General features: G+C 37.4%; 2 protein-coding genes across 2 annotated transcripts in view; one reads left to right on the top strand and one right to left on the bottom strand.

The window, feature by feature from the left end:
- Positions 1-18,498, bottom strand: part of RSPH14 (radial spoke head 14 homolog (Chlamydomonas)) — a 106,755-nt gene that overhangs the window by 45,512 nt on the left and 42,745 nt on the right. The gene's annotated exons all lie outside the window — the stretch shown is intronic.
- GNAZ (guanine nucleotide binding protein (G protein), alpha z polypeptide) overlaps positions 6,202-18,498 on the top strand; it is a 44,188-nt gene continuing 31,891 nt past the window's right edge. Inside the window, exon 1 of the mRNA XM_009330782.1 lies at positions 6,202-7,073. Within this exon, the coding sequence (XP_009329057.1) occupies positions 6,351-7,073 (723 nt within the window). The 5' untranslated portion in view covers positions 6,202-6,350. The remainder of the gene's footprint in view (positions 7,074-18,498) is intronic.

Genomic DNA, 18,498 nt, shown 5'->3' with positions numbered 1-18,498 from the left:
ACTTGGGAACATGCTGAGAAGAGGGATAAGTGTTTGTGATTGCAAACACACAGATCAGTTTGAGCAAGACAGAAGTGATAGGGGCAAAGCAAAGAGCAAGCCTAGATATGAAACCAACAACAATGATTGGTTTTATTGGCTATAAAAGTGTGGACAGAAGAAAGTGCTAGTACTAAACAGCCTGCTCAGTTAAATGGGTTTCAACAGATTTATGTAAGAAACCAGTGCAGAATTTTGCTCAAGTATCAATGAACTTTTTGGCATTACTTCTTCAATAATTGAAATAGACCACTGTTAGCTCAGGATTTGGGGCATCTTAATTTTATCTTGTGGGAAGAATTACCTATTTTAGTCATGACAAGATAGCCCATACATATAATCAGATTTAACAAATGTATTTTCTTAACATTTTGAGCAGCTTCAGTTGTCAGTAGAAGGAAGATGTACTAGTTTAGATGCACATATGCAGTATAATCTGGCTCCCCTGGGTTTTCCCCAACTCAGGAAACCCCCCTGTACACCACAATCCCCCGCTCCGCTGCGGAACGCGCCAGCACTAGAGCTGATCACCTCTGCAAGGCTTTAAACTGAAAGAGGATAGATTTAGATTAGATATAAGGAAAAAATTCTTCACTATGAGGGTGGTGAGGCACGGGCACAGGTTGCCCAGAGAAGTTGTGGATGCCCCATCCCTGGAAGTGTTCAAGGCCAGGTTGGATGGGGCTTTGAGCAACCTGATCTAGTGGAAGGTGTCCCTGCCTGTGGCAGGCGGGTTGGAACTAGATGATCTTTAAGGTCCCTTCCAACCCAAACCATTCTGTGATTCATTCAAAGAATACGATTTTTTTATAATAGTTTAAAGAGAAATGTGCACAGTGAAAGGAAGCAATAGGGCTTTCCATTAGAGTAAGTGGAAAGACTTTTATCTAATTAGAAACTTGCAGTCATGAAGTATTTGCATTTTTAATAAGAAATCTGATCTAAAAAACCAGAACAAATTCTAGACTGCCTTGTTTTCTGAGTGTGTTCCAAGAAAAAGTAAAACTGGTGAGAGGAAGTTCATCTTTATGTAGCCAGGACAGTAAAATGTAGTAACATAATAGTTTGTAAAGTTATTCTTTTTCTGAACTTTAAAAAGTAGTGACTGTGAATGTGGAAGATGCTTTTCAGTGTATAATACCTACTACTCTGCTTTACAAAGCAATAATATAAGCACCTCATTGTATTCCTACTTGAAGTAGCGAGATCCAAATATCATTGCAATATATGCAATAGGAATGATTAGAAGCCAAAAAAATGGAAATTCGATAATGTAAAACTCATCTACGCAGTGTTTACATACTCCTGGTCTTCCCTACAATAAGGAGGTGCTACTCTATCCTTTTCTGTGTTAAACATATTAATGAATGGCAAGCAGAATAGTTGCTATGTAAAATACTGTGGGATATGAATGATGCATCTGATGCATCAACAACGTGTTGTGGAAATATGCAATAGGAAATACTCTACAGAATGTACAAGCTGTCTGAAAAGAATAATTTTTTTCTTCAAAGTGTCTTTCTACCAAACTGTCATAAGCGATTGTTGAGGCCAATAACATAAACTTTAAAAAAGATCTGCTTATCTTATATGGGCATAAAATCTCCACATTTATCATAAGTACTGATGCGTTTTGGAAGGAATATGTATCCCCTTGCTTTTTGTCTCTAGCAAGCCTCTCTTTTTCAGGATGAAACTTGAATAAAGAGAGGAGAGGGAGTCCCATATGTGCTTCTTGCAAAATTTTTCATCTTTAGTCAGAGATGTGTAGAATTCAACCAGTGGTCTTATCAATGACGTGAAAATGAAGCTTCCGATGATGAGGACTTAAAGGAAAACCCATTTTACATGTTCTGAACATGTCAGAATAAGCATGATTAATGGAGCCAACTCTAATTTTTATATAATTAAAATAAGAATTTGGCTTGATACCTAATACAGTAATTTCATTCTGTCTGTGTGGCTGGAAAGTTACTCATTAAGAAACAGCTTCCTCAACTCTTATTTTTCATCTTCTATGACCATTGGAAAAAGCCAATTATTTGAAGAAAGTATAACTCCTCATTTTGGAGGGTTTCCTTTCCACATCTTTGATGCATTAGAGTAAGTAAAGTTGTGCTAATTACCATTCGATTAATCTGTATGCTATTATTATAATTTTCTGCTCATTAATCTGTTCTTCATGTGCTAATGTCCTTCTGATGTGCAAAGGGAAGTAAGATAAATACAGGTGATATTAAGACTCTTTTGTAGAGTTTTAGACCAGGTAATAGCAATACACAGTGCATTTGAGGCAAAGGATTCAGACATCTTTAAATTTAAGGCACCCCAAATGCGTAAATTACAAGCCTACTCATACACTATGGTCCATATAGGCAAAGACAACAGATAAGCACTCCGAACTGTCATGTAGAGGTGACTTGATGTACTGACTAGATAACTAGTTTAGAACAACTGAGAATAAGATTGTCATGGTTAGTTTTTGGAATTGGTTACTGTAAAAGTCCTGTTCTAGTTAATTAATTTCATACATGTGGATTTGGGATGGATTTACAGGCAGGCGTTAAGAGCACAGAGATTAAAAGAACATAGTGAGAAGGCAGGTTTAAATAGGAACAAGAAAGAAGAGGGGAAGTTGAAATACTGTATAGGAGATCCTCAGAACTGAGTAAAAGCTGCTGTTCTGAAAATGTGTATGTTGATCGTGTTCTGGGAATCTAAGGAAAGATGGGAATGGGTGGGATATCAAAGCACATTTTAATCAGTATACTTCATATACTGTTTTTTTGAGTGTTCACTTTCTTGTGGTCAGAGTTCCAGTTGTGGAATTTTGCAATTGTTTGCAGCAATAATCTATTAATCTTCTCCAACTAAAATATAATGCTGTCCTCAATATACCAGTACCAATCCTGATCTCTACTGACTCATCCTGGTAGTCATGAATTTTATCCAGGTCTACATTGGTTCAACTATGTATTTCCCTTAAGCAGGGTTAGAGTTAGGAAGGGATTTAAAGATAAATATAGAATCAGTAAAAGTATTTAAGAGTGAGCAATTGCAAGCTCAACTGTCCCAGGATAACATCCCAGGAAACTTCAGGAACGAGTATGTAAAGCTGTCATCCATTGACTCTGTCCAGTCTCTATACCTTTTTTCTCTGATGTTAAGGGATTAACAATGATTGCCATAACTGTTTGTCCTTCCATACATGCACGTTTCACATTCCCAGATACCTTCCCATTTATGTACTGGAAGCTGCTGAAAAGGGATCCAGTGTATTGCAAGAACCTGTCTAATGCCAAGATGCTGTTACAGAACTGTAGACCCGAGAGATGAGTACCAGTGGGGACTTGGATCTGAAAGCAGACACATAGACTCTACCTTTCCACTTGTCAGCCCATCATAAATTAGAAGAGATCTGTAAGTGACTTTAAACCTGTTCAGAGAGAAAGCTATACAAAATACAGAAACTAAGATTAGGATAGCCCACTGTGACAAAAATTTAATATACAAATAACAGAATAGTAACACCTCTTGCTAAACAGAAGAGTCTGAGATCATTACACTGTTTCTACCACCTCAGGAATGAAATCCTAGATATGTAATTTCCCCCCCCCTTCTACCCTCCCAAATAAATGTTCTAAGAATTATGTTTTTTCATGTAAATGTGAGATGCTAAAAAACTTAAAAAGCTGAGCTTTATTCTTTAACCATATAACCCTTCTTCAGTACTGCAGCTGATGTAATTGTCCTTATCTGTATCTGTGAAGCCCCCGCCTCAATGTTTTTATGCTGTGCTATATCTCAATTAACATTATTTAAAGGTTAGCTAAAGCTATTATTTGATGTAATTAATTTCTACTATGGTGACAGCTACTGGGAGGGTAAAGCAAGATCTCACTGAAATCCCTGGCTGGTAATGACTTTTGGCAAGACAAAACAAGAATTGAAATTCTCGACAATAAAACAGTATCTTACAAACCATATACTATTAAATGTATATGCATTTATAAATGCATATGTTACACATTAAAATAGAAGTCATATAAATATAAGTTCATATTTTTCAACCAGAGCAGTGTGGCCAAGTAGGAATGAGACCCACCCCATCCTGCTGTATATCTATGTAAGTGGATCTTATCCTATGATGTGGGTGATGTGGGGAAAGGAAAAATACATATTGGTAAATCCAGTGCTCCATTTCAAATACTTAATTACAGATTACTCTTTTGGAGTGCTGAAATATCTTTTGTCCGCTAAAATTTTTGCTGTGATGCTTAAGAAAGAGAGAAAGCAAAGTACATGAGGTTGCAAGTAGTTGTAGTTCAATTTCTTTCCTCACAAAAGCTAGAGATTCAAGATCTGGATTGGATCATTCTGTCCCTCTCCTAGTAGTGTGGAATCATCCTCTTCAATATATATTTTAATGCTTTGCCACCTACATTGAAATGCTAGTGCGTTCATGCAAGAAAAACTTCCAAAGACTTCTAGAGCAACTTTGAAAATGGAATTTGGGAGACTTAGTCTTATTAAAATGTAGTAGAAGTTACATTTCTTTAGTAGGCTCTGAAATTTTTCTTAAGCCTACCTCTGAGGGTATCTCAGTGGCATGTAGTCTAGTTTGTAAAAATACTGAAGACCCTCTAGACACAAGTAAACAGACAGCAATATAGGTGCTAAGGTGGGCTGGGGCCAGCATACAATGAGGAAGTCATGACAGCTGTGATCCTGCTGCCCACTGTGCTCAGAGCTTAGTGGGAGCAGCAAGCCCTTCCTAGAAAAGAGGCAAGTTATCACCGATCAGCTATTAGTAATGTGTTTTCCCCTCTGTGAGAGGTAACTGCTTCCTGCTGTTGCCTTCTGCAGAGTTCCAACTGGTAGGCTTAACCCCTAATTTGGGAAAGAATAATTGCTCTAACAGTCACTGAAAAGCCCTTGCTTGGGGTGACGTTTCCTGTGCTTTGTATGAAATATTCGCCTTGTAGTCACTGTTCACTTTTACTGCATCTCAATTTCCTGTATTAAAAATGGAAGAGAGGAGGCTTAATAACACTTAGCTTGGCTATGGAAAGAAGCTTACAAAATTTGTTGTAGTAGTGCATCACTTTATTGATTAAGCAGGATGCAGGTAGTATGTTTAACAGCACTGTTCTCCAAGGGGAAAGAAGATCTGTTACTGTATTCTGCAAAGATCAGTAACTCCCTTTTACAAAATCACGGAGCAAAGTTAATCACCTCCTTTTGCTTCCTAATTTAGTTATTTAGATGTTCAGTGCAAACAGAAAAGATGAAAGAAAACTCAGGAGGACATCTGTCTGAGTACAAGATATTGATATAAATAGACTGGGAAAAGTAGTTGTGAGTCTGTTTCGTTTTCTACTTCAGGAAAACCAGTCAGAACAGGACTGTGCAGGAAAAGCACTGCCATAAGCTCTTGCTGAGGGAGAAATTGGGGCACAGCTCAGCACTGTTTGTTTTCATGTAGGTTTAGATAATAAAATACAGAAGACTGAAAGGGAGATTTGATTTACTATTGTTCAGAAAACACATTTTCTTAGGTCTGCAAGCTTCAGCTGTCCCTACGTTTTTGCTAGGGTTTCAGATTTTTGCTTTTTTTTTTTTACATATTTTTCCATCTGTATTTTCTGTTTGGGATAATAAAAGGTTTAGACGTCTAGAAGAGGAGGAGAAAGTAAGTGGTTTGCAGCAACGAAGCGGTCTCTCTCATTTCATTCATTTCTCTTTCTCATTGTTTGGCAGGTGGAAAGCACAGATTTACAGAGCTGAACTGGATCAGCTGAAGAAGTGGGGGAAGAGAAACAAAACAAGTACAGCACCATTGAAAAGAGCTTCAGCTTTATCTAGCAGCATCACCACAGCAACCAGAAAATACAACTAAAAGGGCTAGAGCAGAGAAGGTGAAAGTGTGGCTCCTTACCTTTGGACAGAAGGCAGCAAAATAATTATGCAGAACAGAAAAGAGTATTTGATGGATCTAGCCAAACTGTGGCAAAGGGAAGTGTCCCTTCATTAACAGGAATGTGCCACTGTTTATGCACTGGAAAGGGGAGTGCCATGAGATCTGCTGAAGAGACTATTTCTGTGGTTGCATATCTACATGTGTTTGCACCCCTGCTGGGACTGAATTAGGTGGTACAGGCATCTTGGACCATCAGGTGTTGGATAGAGACTTTTCTTTTGTTCAAGGTGTACCTGGCACGAGAACTGAAGGACACCACATACCTTTTTCAGAGACGCAAACAGAGTGAGACAATCTCCAACCTTTCCCTTCTGTAACTGCCTGCTATACCATGGGATGTCGGCAAAGCTCTGAGGAGAAAGAGGCAGCGCGGCGGTCCCGTAGGATTGACCGCCACCTGCGCTCTGAAAGTCAGCGGCAACGAAGAGAGATTAAGCTCCTACTCCTCGGTACCAGCAATTCTGGGAAGAGTACTATTGTAAAGCAGATGAAAATCATTCATAGTGGTGGCTTTAACTTGGAGGCGTGTAAAGAATACAAACCTCTGATTATCTATAATGCAATTGACTCTCTCACACGTATCATTCGGGCTCTAGCCACCCTTAAGATAGAATTTCACAATCCTGACAGAGCATATGATGCTGTGCAGCTTTTTGCCCTGACAGGCCCAGCTGAGAGCAAAGGTGAGATTACCCCTGAGCTTCTGGGAGTCATGAAACGGCTCTGGGCAGACCCTGGTGTGCAGGAGTGTTTTTGCCGCTCCAATGAGTACCACCTAGAGGATAATGCTGCATACTACTTAAATGACCTAGAAAGGATTGCAGCACTGGACTACATCCCTACAGTGGAAGATATTCTGCGTTCTCGGGACATGACTACAGGGATTGTAGAAAATAAGTTCACCTTCAAAGAGCTGACTTTCAAAATGGTGGATGTGGGTGGACAGAGATCTGAACGCAAAAAATGGATCCACTGTTTCGAGGGGGTTACAGCAATAATTTTCTGTGTGGAGCTGAGTGGATATGACTTGAAGCTGTATGAAGATAACCAAACAGTAAGTGCACCTTCTGCTCTGTATCCTCTTCCCTTCCCTTCCCCCTCCCCAATGTTTGGCCTTTTTCACTCCCCCACCTCCCTACCCTACTACACCTATGGCAGTAATCCCTGAGTTGCCAGCCCCAAATGTGATTTCCTTCCCCTCACCCCCAATCTGTAGTAAAAAGCCAGCAGCTATGATTCCTTTATTTGGATAGTTTTCCCCACTGGACAGTTTTGTTTATTTATTTATTCAATGTTACTTTTGGGAAACGGAGGTGCTCTTCACATGACAGCAGATTTTTTTTTTTGGTGCCTTTTTGCTAAATGTTTACCTGGTTAAGTGTTACTCCAAACATCACTTAAAAAGGTAGACAGTAGTGACATCCTGGTGTACAGGGATGGTTAATTTGGACACCATGTCTTGCAGGTCGTAGGAAATGTTGAAGCTAAAATAGTAATAAGTAACAATTTTCTCCCCATTTTTTTCCAGGATTTTCAATCGGAATTTGGGATGAAATTAATTTTTAAAAAATAATCAAATATGGTTTTTAATTAGTATGGAACTTTTAAATTTAAAATTTTCTTTGACTGTTTATGTTTATATGGCTGATTTGCCTTGTCCAATGAATAACTATTCCTGTTTAATTCCCTTTAATGCTATTATCTTCTGGTTTTCACAGCACACAAATACAGTATCTACGGAAAAATATATGAACACTTACGCATATGCAACTGTGTGTTTGCTATCACATTCAGGTTGCCTGTGTTATCCTTTATAGGGTTTCATTTGAACTTTTTTTTTTTTGACAGCCTTGTAAAACATGATGCTTAAGAGCTGGGAGTTTGTGGGTAGGAACACATAATGATGTGGTTCCTAAACATGCTGTATTTATGTTTGAAAATAGCTGCCTTTCAGGAAGAATTAAAATCTATACTGTAAAATCAGAAAGTTAATCTTAAAATGCTTCTACTTCTCTTGTACTCCTTTACACATCTTCAGTTGTTTTACATTTAGAAAGCTTGTTCACCAATATCAGTTCCTGGAGTAGTCCAGAACACCAGAATCCCTTGTTCTTTTACAGCAGGTGCATTACATAAGTGTTGGGGAGGAAATTGTTCCAAGAAATTTTTATACGATGTTTCAAATCTAACTGGATCTCAATAAGTTTACAGACAGGGATCTTTCAGCCAGGTCTAAGGATCTGGTTTTGGCAGTCCTCTATGGAAGAGGATTACTGATTAGCCTTAACTGTTGTTCTTTATCAGACACACACCTACCCACTTATGTGTAGTACACACATCTATATTTAAGTTTCTTTACGGAGTATCTTAAGTCAAATGTAGTATACTGCACATGTATGTGTGAGAGCTGTATCATCTGTGTGACATCCTCTAGTGCTTGTATGGGTACACCACTTTGTATGCAGCTGTCTAGTTCCTTCTCCCTTTCTGCCCTAAAATAATAATTTCAAGGAACCCCTGAAAATGTCACAACTGATTACCAAATCATATAGGCTTCTCTAAAATGATAAAGTGGGGGAACAGGTTGGGAGAAAGGGGAATTTCCTCCACAGACTCAGTGGAAGGGAGTACTGAAGCTCTACATAAGATGTCGCAGTGCAGATCTCTGTTGTGAATTTTCTCTACCCTGAAAAGCTCCACTCCCCTGTCCTGGAGAGGGGGCCAACTGTGATCTCCTTCACTGTTGTTAATTTTGTACTGGATTTGTGTAATGTCAACATAGTTGCATACCTGATTTTTTTTTTTTTTTCCATTACGAATTGTTATCGAGAGCTCCTGTGCTCTTTAAAGATGTCAAATACATGGTCATGGTTTTGATAATGACTGGAATAACTGCAATGGCTTTAACGGCTAAATGTGAAAGCCTCCCCGAAATTACGCGTATTTTACATAACACATGCCATTCACCAGATCCCTGAGGCAAGGTGAACTATATCAGTACCTCAAACAACTTCAGTGCCTTCTGTCTAGTCTGCTGTTTATACAATATCACTTATCATAGAATCACGGTACAGATTAAAATATTGTCAAGTGACCTAGGGGATTCCACAGTTTTGGTGATAGGAATTTATAGCAATCGAGGTGGGGAAACTCCATGAGACAGAAGTGGTTACAGAAAGGAATTCTACAGGTAATACTTCTGCATATTTTCCAGAGTTTGTATCGGAAGTTCACAGCTGTCACTGAGATAGAGTTGGAGAAAGGTGCTAGTATTTCCTTCCAAGCCATATGAAAAATGCACAGACCAAAAAGAAACAAATATCAGACAAAACCTGTAGAGCAATACTTCCCCGAAATCTCACCCTTGGCTTTTTGTTTGCTTGCTTGTTTTAACTGCCATATCTCTCAGTAAAGTCCTGTCTGTTCAAGTTCTGGGTTCTGCAACCAACTCCTTCCCTCCAAACCAGCAGAAGACTAGATCATCACCAAAGAAAATAGGTGAAACTATTCCCTTTCCCATCCCATGCATGTAGGAAAGGGGTTCTTTACGTATCACTGTACCAAAAATGATAAGAGATTGTATACAGTGATGTGAAATTATTTCAACTCATTTGTACTTTTAATTCCTTTGTCAGTATTTTTGGTTGCTGATACAGTTTCTTTACAAAGATTTTTCTTATTAGAAGGGAGCTAAGTGATAAGTTTGAGAAGCAATTATGCTTAGGTATGAACCAAGACTACAAAATAGTTTCCACGAATATTCCCTTTGTTTTACAAGCTTGCCCTTATTATGGTTGAATCCCTTTTGCGTGCACTTTCTATGATTCTTCAAGGAAAAAAACTTATGTTCAAGAACATTCACCTAAGCTGAATTTTGATAAAACTTCTCAGAAATACTTGAATTTTACTGCAAATGAAATACGCGTTATGAGTACTAAATATTTTTTTACAAATATTTTTCTTATTAGAAGGCAGCTAAGGGACAAGTTTGAGAAGCAATTATACTACGTCATGAGAAATATCAGACCAGAGAAATTTAATTTAAGGAAAGAAAAAAAAAGATTGTTACCAAATTTTTAGTAGCTTTGTCAGGTTTGTCTAGATCTTTCTGTTGTGCCTCCATCACTGTCTCCATGTATCTGAGACTATTCTACAAGTATGGAATTCTCCCTTAAATGATTTTTGCAAAGACATGATATTTCCAACAATCCTTGTTGTCGGCACTGTTTGAATTGGCCCTTTCTTGTTGGTATAGCTTATCACATATATAATATTTCACTATTCTTATCTTCTGTAGTGATTTTGCAGCTTATTCACTGCGCTTCCATTTTCTTCTCTGTACTACACCAACTGATTCACCATTCACTGTCCTACACGTGGACTTAGGCGTCATTGTCTGGAATTCTTGTCTTGGCGTTAGTGCCTTCCTATTGTAACAGATTTCTATACCTGATTTTTGTTTAGTCTCTCCTCTTGGCATCAGAGAAGCATTGCCCCTAATTCCTTCCCTTCATTTTCAGAGACGTTAGGAAAAGCCTATCTTATTTATATCTAGACCCTGACTAGGAGTTAGTTGGTTTCTTGCAATTCTTTAGACTTTTCTCGCCTTGCTTTTCAGACTTAAAAATCAAAAAGAACTAGCCCAAAAGGAAAAAAATCAATATACTTTGAAAAGTCCTTATGGATGTTGATTTTGATTCCAGTATCTAGAATCAAACGGAGTAAGTGTCTGGGTTATTTCAGAGTGACATTGAAGCCCACTTTTTTACATAATGTTTTAACAACTGGAGAGCTTATCTCCTATGATCTCTTTTTATCCCTTTTCTACCACCTGATGTTCCTTGGTGCTACTGCTTATAGAGGGTACTCAATATTGAAATTCAGGCTTTTATCATCCCTCAGCTTCCATGCAGTATGCAACCACTATCCAAGTATTTGCCCATCTATAAAATTAAATTCTGCAGATGTATTTTTATGATCTGTAGAGAAATGAGAACACAGATTAAATATGTGAGAACAGCCATCTTCCTGAAACTCCTACTTAGGTGGCAAAAAGGAGAGAGACACTAATAGCATTTCAGAGGGAACCTGACTGTATAATCATAAAGAACGGGTTACCTTTGGCCCATCTTTCTTTGGCTGTTATGCTTTATCCAAACATACATCCATAATTTTACTGCGTAGAGATGGCATGTTCCAGGTGTGCTGAATACACTATACAGTGTTAAACAGCCCCGATAAACTATGAGAAGTACCTACATTGGTAGATCACTTGAACTGCAACACTGAGACTGCCACTCATGAAAAAAGCCCTACAAATAATAGTGTTGCTGAGTCTAAAATGCTTCCTGGTGTAGTATCTATGGTGAAGAGAACTATTGAATAAAACTAGTCCACTGCCAAACCTAACTTACTGCTTGACAGAGTGTGTAAGAATGTGGCTGATTTATTAACTGTGAAAGCTGAGCAAATGATCTATATGAATATGATAACTTCTGTGCTTCCTGTTGACAGAAGTGGATAAATGCTATGCATGAGCTCTGTCTTTATTGAAGATGCGTTAAAATAATGATTGACAAATATGGTAAAAATTGAGGGGAAAAATGAGCTAGTTCTGCATACTGGTAGGTCCTGAATATAGTGAACTCATGAAGTCTGTTCAGGGCGAGAGTATTGTAGTGACACCAATGTGCAGAAGGGAGAACAAAAATAATACCCAAACTATCGTTGCCTGGACAATTTTTCCTTTGTGTGTAATTTTAACAGACAAAATAAGTTAAACTTTATACTGCCTGGAAACAAATGAGAGAAGGGGAAGACAGAATTTTTCTGGGGCTTTTGACTGTCTTCTGCTGTGCTTTATTCTGGGTAACATCACTTGCAGAGACAAAATCACCTGAGTTAACAGTTTATAGATCTGGCCAAACCAATGTTTTGACTTGTCTGTTCAACATACGTGATATTTAGCTGCTTACTAAAGAGCAAGACAGTGAAAACTATAATTCTTCACTTTTTTTCCCCCCCACCTTGTGCGCTTTCCTCTGTCACTCTCTGTAACTATTTTTCCTGCTTATCTAGGGTTATCTGCAAATGTCATCTGTGTCTGTTTTCATTTCCACAATGTCTTACATGTTTTTTTTTTCTACCTAACATAATAAATATAGCTTTATCTTTCCATGCACATAGTTGGTATGACTCAACTAGGTAACAGCTGCCTCTTGTTTTGACACCGTTGCAAAATTGGTTTGTACAATACCTTTGGAATGCTATTGATTTATTATAAGATTATTATTCCTGGCCAGCACTCTGAGAAGGTTGTGTTAGGTTTTTATATCCCCATGCTGATTTCTTCTCTATTATATCAAATAAATTACTTGTCTTAGTTTTCATGGTCCTTAGCAGCTGATTGACCCATTCTATCTTTTATTACATATTAAGATGTCATCTCTGGCCTTTGATAATGTTAAGTTACGAAGTGATCAGGTTTTTTGCCTTCTTATGTGTTGCATCCTGCGTTTAGGAGGAGTTTCCTGTTAATATCTAAGTGTCTCAACTTTATTTAAATTTCTCCTTAAATTATTTAACATTCTCTAGCACACATTAATCTGTACTCTCTCATGCCTCTCACCCTGAAAAGGAGTCTTGCAGTTTCTTTGCAACTGTCCCTATCTGTCCATCTATATGCACTCAGTTTTGTGTTTCACACCTGCTATATGTTCTGATGGATGGTTTTCAATTTTCTTCTACAGTGTATAGCTGCAACATGGTTCTAGACCATTAGAAAGATTCTTCAAAGATGCAATAATAAAGTAAATAACGAAATGAGTTAAACATGAATGTATGATTGAGAATTCCTGAGGTTAGTAGTTGCAACAGATTCACATAGTGCAGGAGATACAAGCAATGTTTGTACACATCTGCTTTTTCTAAAAATGACACTAGTTCAATCATTTTATAAATATGAATGTTAAAGGAAAACTGCTTGCAGGTAACTTAGGTTTAGATAATTTTTATTCCCTTTCTTACAGCCATTGCAAGTGAATGGAAAAATGAACTTTTAGCCTTTTTGAGGCTATTTTTTAGTATGGCACCTTGTTAAAAGGAAGTTGCAAATGAAGAAGATAAAATACTGCAGCAAACAGTTCAGACTGCAGTAGGCCTCATGCAAAACAAATTGTTGGGGTTATAATGGAACCTCTCAATTATCTAATAACAATTTACCTGGAAAGCCCTCTGTCGTATTCTAACTATATGAATTTTGAACAGAAATCCTGTTTCTGCCAGGAAATTTTTTATCAAGTAAACAATATTTAACTTTTTTTTTTTTTTTTTTATTGTTGGGGTTATAATGGAACCTCTCAATTATCTAATAACAATTTACCTGGAAAGCCCTCTGTCGTATTCTAACTATATGAATTTTGAACAGAAATCCTGTTTCTGCCAGGAAATTTTTTATCAAGTAAACAAAATTTTTAACTTTTTTCTTCTTTTCTTTTTTCTTTTTTTTTTCCCTGAAACCAAATACTTAAGGAGCTTATTTGCCTTTCCTGATACTTCAGCTTTTTGAGAGTACAGTGTATTAAAACTCTTTTCTGTCATGCAGCTATTTTCCTGCAATACTAATAACAGTCAGGACAGAGGGGAAATTGTGATGCATGTTATACATAGCCCTTTTAGCACCTGTTGTTATCAGTGGTAAAAAACCGTTTCAGCACACGTCTTTCTGACAAACTAAGTCTCTTGGGAATCGCAGAAAAAGATTGACCTAAGCCATTCAGGTGCTCTCGTTTCTTATGAAGCCTTTCTATTTCAAGATATTTCATAGCAAACTTTGTGTGGGAGCAAAGCCTAGATGACTTCAGCATTCATGTGTGTAATCTTTCAGCTCTGCAAATGGAATTCTAGCCCTGCCTTTTTTCACTTAAGAAAGTAATATATATGTTCCCTTACCAAAGTTTAATTTTATATAGTGATATATCAAGATTCTAGCCTGAAGACTTGTATCCAAGCATATCTCTTAAAATATGTAAATACCAGTAAAATAATGAATATAGGTAAGGGATGATCAATCAACTCCCAATTTGCAATTCTTCTTACTATACATTATTTCAAGTCTAAAGGTTTCTTTTCGGTTACATTGTTCACTGTACTTGTATGCTTCTGATATGGATATCCACACACAGAACACAATGGGACAGCAATTTTCTATATTTTGGACTTGTTGCCATACCCTGAACTTCATATTCCATGTAACTTCAGATACTAACAGTAACTTTATACATAAACTATTCTGGCTATATGTATACATGATGTACTGCTGTATTCTTAGGAACTGTAAGAATACACTTACACAAACCAGAGTTAAGGTAAAAACAAATAGTTACTTGTAAAACTGAAAATAGACAACAATGTTTGGAATGTTACTAACCCCTGTTTGAGACTAGGGCTAACATTAACTAAATTGGTTCCTTTCCTTCCTAACTTCAAGTCGTCCTATCACCTGATCTTTATTATATACTATATAAAGTTTTGATTCTTCAAGAGAGATGGCAGGTGGTTTATCAAAGATTACAATGTCATCACATTTTTGTATATTCAGATGATGCCACAAAATGAGAAGAACTTGCTCAAGCAAATAAATCATCAAAACAAAATGAGATAATATTATGAGCTCATATTCCAAATTTAAGAAACTGCTTAAGCTTTGGGCTACATGAAGCTGAAAAAGGCATTTCTTTAATGTCATGAATTCGAAGGCATATGTTAGGCTTTGATATAACAATGCACAGTAAGAAGAGCAACATTTTCACAGTTAAATAAAAATAATGCAAGTAAAAGGTGTACTGCAAGCCAAGTAACCCAGAATATCACAGAATCATAGAACGGTTTGGGTGGGAAGGGACCTCTAAAGGTCATCTAGTCCAAGCCCCCTGTAATAAGCAGGGACATCTTCAACTAGATCTGGTTGCTCAGAGCCCCGTCCAACCTGACCTTGAATGTTTCCAGGGATGGGGCATCTACCACCTCGCTGGGCAACCTGTGCCAGTGTTTCACCATTTTGCTAGATTCTGATAGGTTGGATACACCTTCATCCCCCCGCCCCCCCCCCCCCCCCCCCCATATTCTCATAAGAAAATAAAAATTAACCCTAAGTAAGGGGAATATTTTCCTTCCAAAAGCATCGCATCCTTGTTCATTAGGATGCTGCAGCCTCTGCAGCTCAACCACCATAGGACCATCCCTGGCACAATTTTGGCTGGGACCTACCAGCCCTCACCCCAGCAGCTCCTTGGCACTGCTCAGGAGTTGGCATGGCCCAGAAACCACTCCCAGCTGGCAGCCTCGAGGCAGCCACCCTCTCCTGAAAGCAAAGAAAGCTTAACACGATAGAAATGGCCACACTATGCCAGCCTGTCTTGGGGCTAGCAGCATAAATTTTCAGAAGGTGTGTCTACTAAGACCTCCGTCACCTTGCAGTTGTTGATATGCATATGAGTCATGTGCATACTCATTCCCATTGCAGGCAGTACTGCAATTAAGCCAGAGTAATATGATGAGTAGTGTTAGTGCTTTTGTTTGTGTAAATTCAAAATTCCTTACACTTCTTACAGTATCATCACTTTTTTTTGTTTGATGTACGTGGTATTTCTACATAGGCTCTTCCAGAGTAGGTTCTTTTGAACAGAAGTCGGGTGCTAGGAAGAGAAATCACATGCAAGTAAAAATAATTTTATGCTTGCATTACAGTGTTGCCATTCCAGCAGTGTTTTTAACTAAAAATAATGGTGTCTAACACTGAGAACACTTAGGTAACTGCCATTTTTCTGGTAGTGTGACAAGGCTTTTACGGGAAGTTTAATTTCTTTAAAGATACTGTTAGACACTTCAGTATCTTGTTGACTTATTATCATACAGTGCAAATACCAGAGATTTTGGAGTTGTAACAGCTTGGTCTATGAAAATATCAACTCGATGTTCAATAGCGGTCAAAAAAGCAAGCGATGTTAGGAAAGGACTAAGGAAAAATCTGAAAACAGTATAAAATGCAAAGCATGTCTGCTTTCAGAATGCTGTCTAAATTCTTGTTCTCCCATTTTGAAGAAAATAGAATTAGAGCAAGCATGACCTAAAGCACAGAATATTTTCAATAAAAATAACAAATAATAGATGGGGACATTTTCCCCTAGGAAAAAAAAGATGGCAGGGCAATATGATGGGCTTATAAAGTGACAACTGGCATACAGAAAATTGATTTCTAATCATTATCTATTGTCTCTCTTAAGAACCAAGGATATTGAGTGATATTATTAGCTAAGATGTTTCAAACAAGGTAAAGGCAAAGGCAGTGCAGGTCCACAGAATATAGAGTGAAATTATGGAGCTTGCTGCCTGAGTATGTCATGGTACCAAAACTCTGCACAAGTTTAGAAGGACTAGAAAAATGTGTAAAAGAAATATATATCAAGACCTATTAAATGTCAAGATAGTGCTTTTGACTTGGAAGTTCTGAATTCAGATCTTGAGAAGCAGGGATAAAATACTAGGGAAGTACTTGTGTTTCCGCAAATCTTACTTTTCTTCCCCTCCCCAAGTTATCTATTATTAGCCAGTGTAAGACATGGGATTTGGGGTTAGAGGGATCTTTGGCTTGGATGCCTGTTGTTTTTTTTTTTTTTTTTTTTCCTTATGAAAAGTAATGGATGAGACAGTATATGTATGTGCCATGGAATTTTTTTTTTTTTTGACTGTGTGCTGCCAAGACTGAATACTTAAGCCTGCTTCTCGGGATAGATTTTTGAGTATCAAAATGCATTTTGTAAAGCTATTAATAGGCTTAGTTAAATTTTGAATCTGTCAACCAATGACAGTGTCCCCTGATTATACTTCAAAATTAGCAGACGATGAATAACTCCTCTACTCCAATTAATTCAGTTCTCTAACTCCTGTCACTTATTTTTTGGATATTAAATCTTGATGCTGTCCTTTCTTTCCATTATTAAACTGATTGAAACAACTTGTTTTCAAAATACACAGTCTAGTCATTCTCTGTGTACTTTTCCTCATTATCTACTGATGGTCATATTTTACTTTACAAATAGGAACCAACCTCCAACATTTAACATCAGTAGAAATAAAGTAGTGATAATAGTTTAACACAATTTAGCATAAAATCCATGTAACAGAAGTAGCATCTTTAGAAATAAGAATCCTTCAGTCCATCAGTTATGGGGAGAAAGCTTATGACTAAACTAATTTTATAGAATAACATGATGGTATGTCATACATATGCTACATTTACTTCAGGACAGCCTGGCCCTGATCTTTTTGGTTTTGTTTTGGTTTTGTTGTTTTTTTTTTTTTTAGAACCTCTCTAGTTTAACAACCTTATGTTCCCTTCTTCTGCTGTTTCCCTGGCAACATGGCATGATAGAGTGTCATATCAGTCAACAATGAGCTTTGCTTCAGCTGTGTCCTGCCAAAGCTAGCAGTGTTTCTAGCAATCTGAGCTTTCTCACTGCAACTATGACATAGCAATGAGAGTTTTTTTCCATTAATATTTGCCAAAATCAGTTGGAATTCCATTGGTGTAAATGTTTATGCAGTAGTGCACTGATAATACTGGCTAGGGATGCCATTGGACTTGTCAGAGTAGACTAATTTTTACAATGCCTTTTAGTATTAGGTGTAGTCCAATAGTATGAATTCTCCTGGCAGCGTTACAGAAAGGGATGGTTCTAATAGCAGCTTGCATTGTGCCTTTGCTGTTCTTCACAGATCAAATGAAAGCAGTAATTAGAAATAAACAAATAAAAACCCAAAAACGCATACATGGAAAAAGGAAAACAATCAGAATGAATTGGAAATGTGAGAGGTTAATAAAGGAGGTTAAAGATATGTTTAAAAAAAAATAAAATCAAAGGCTGACAAAACTAAACGCAGCGTGGCTGTGCCTAAAATGTCCTGGAGGCAGTGTTCTGCAGAGCATCTGGCTGTCATTGCTATCCAGAAATTCAGACTGAGACTTACAGCATTTAAAAACGTTTCAAAAGGTTAATTTGTTTTATTTAGCTAAAAAAGATTGCTAAGTATCTGCTTAGTATATAAGTACCTGAAGGAGCAAAAAATGCTCAATATTTAAAGAAATACATAATCTGATGGAGAAAGGCAAAATAAGAACAAATGGCTAGAAGCTAGGTCAGATAAATACCAACTTGAAAGAGCTTTTTTCTTTTTTTTTTTTTTTTGTAACTTTATTCTTTCAGGAAGGAGGCTGAATCAGTTGAACCAGCTTTTCTGGAAGATAGAGTTTAGTCAAACAGCCATCATCAGCTACAAATGGCTAGGCTTAGGACAGGGAAAACCCAATAGATGGAAATGACCATAGTTGTGATAAATGGAAGTTAGACCAAAAGATCCGATGACCGTGATACACAGTTTAATATTTATTTATGCAGAGATAAAAGTCCAAATTATAGTCT

This window comes from Pygoscelis adeliae, unplaced genomic scaffold (assembly GCF_000699105.1).
Source record: "Pygoscelis adeliae isolate BGI_AS28 unplaced genomic scaffold, ASM69910v1 Scaffold358, whole genome shotgun sequence".
NCBI classification, from domain to species: domain Eukaryota; kingdom Metazoa; phylum Chordata; class Aves; order Sphenisciformes; family Spheniscidae; genus Pygoscelis; species Pygoscelis adeliae.
This window is presented reverse-complemented; position numbering and strand designations above follow the sequence as displayed.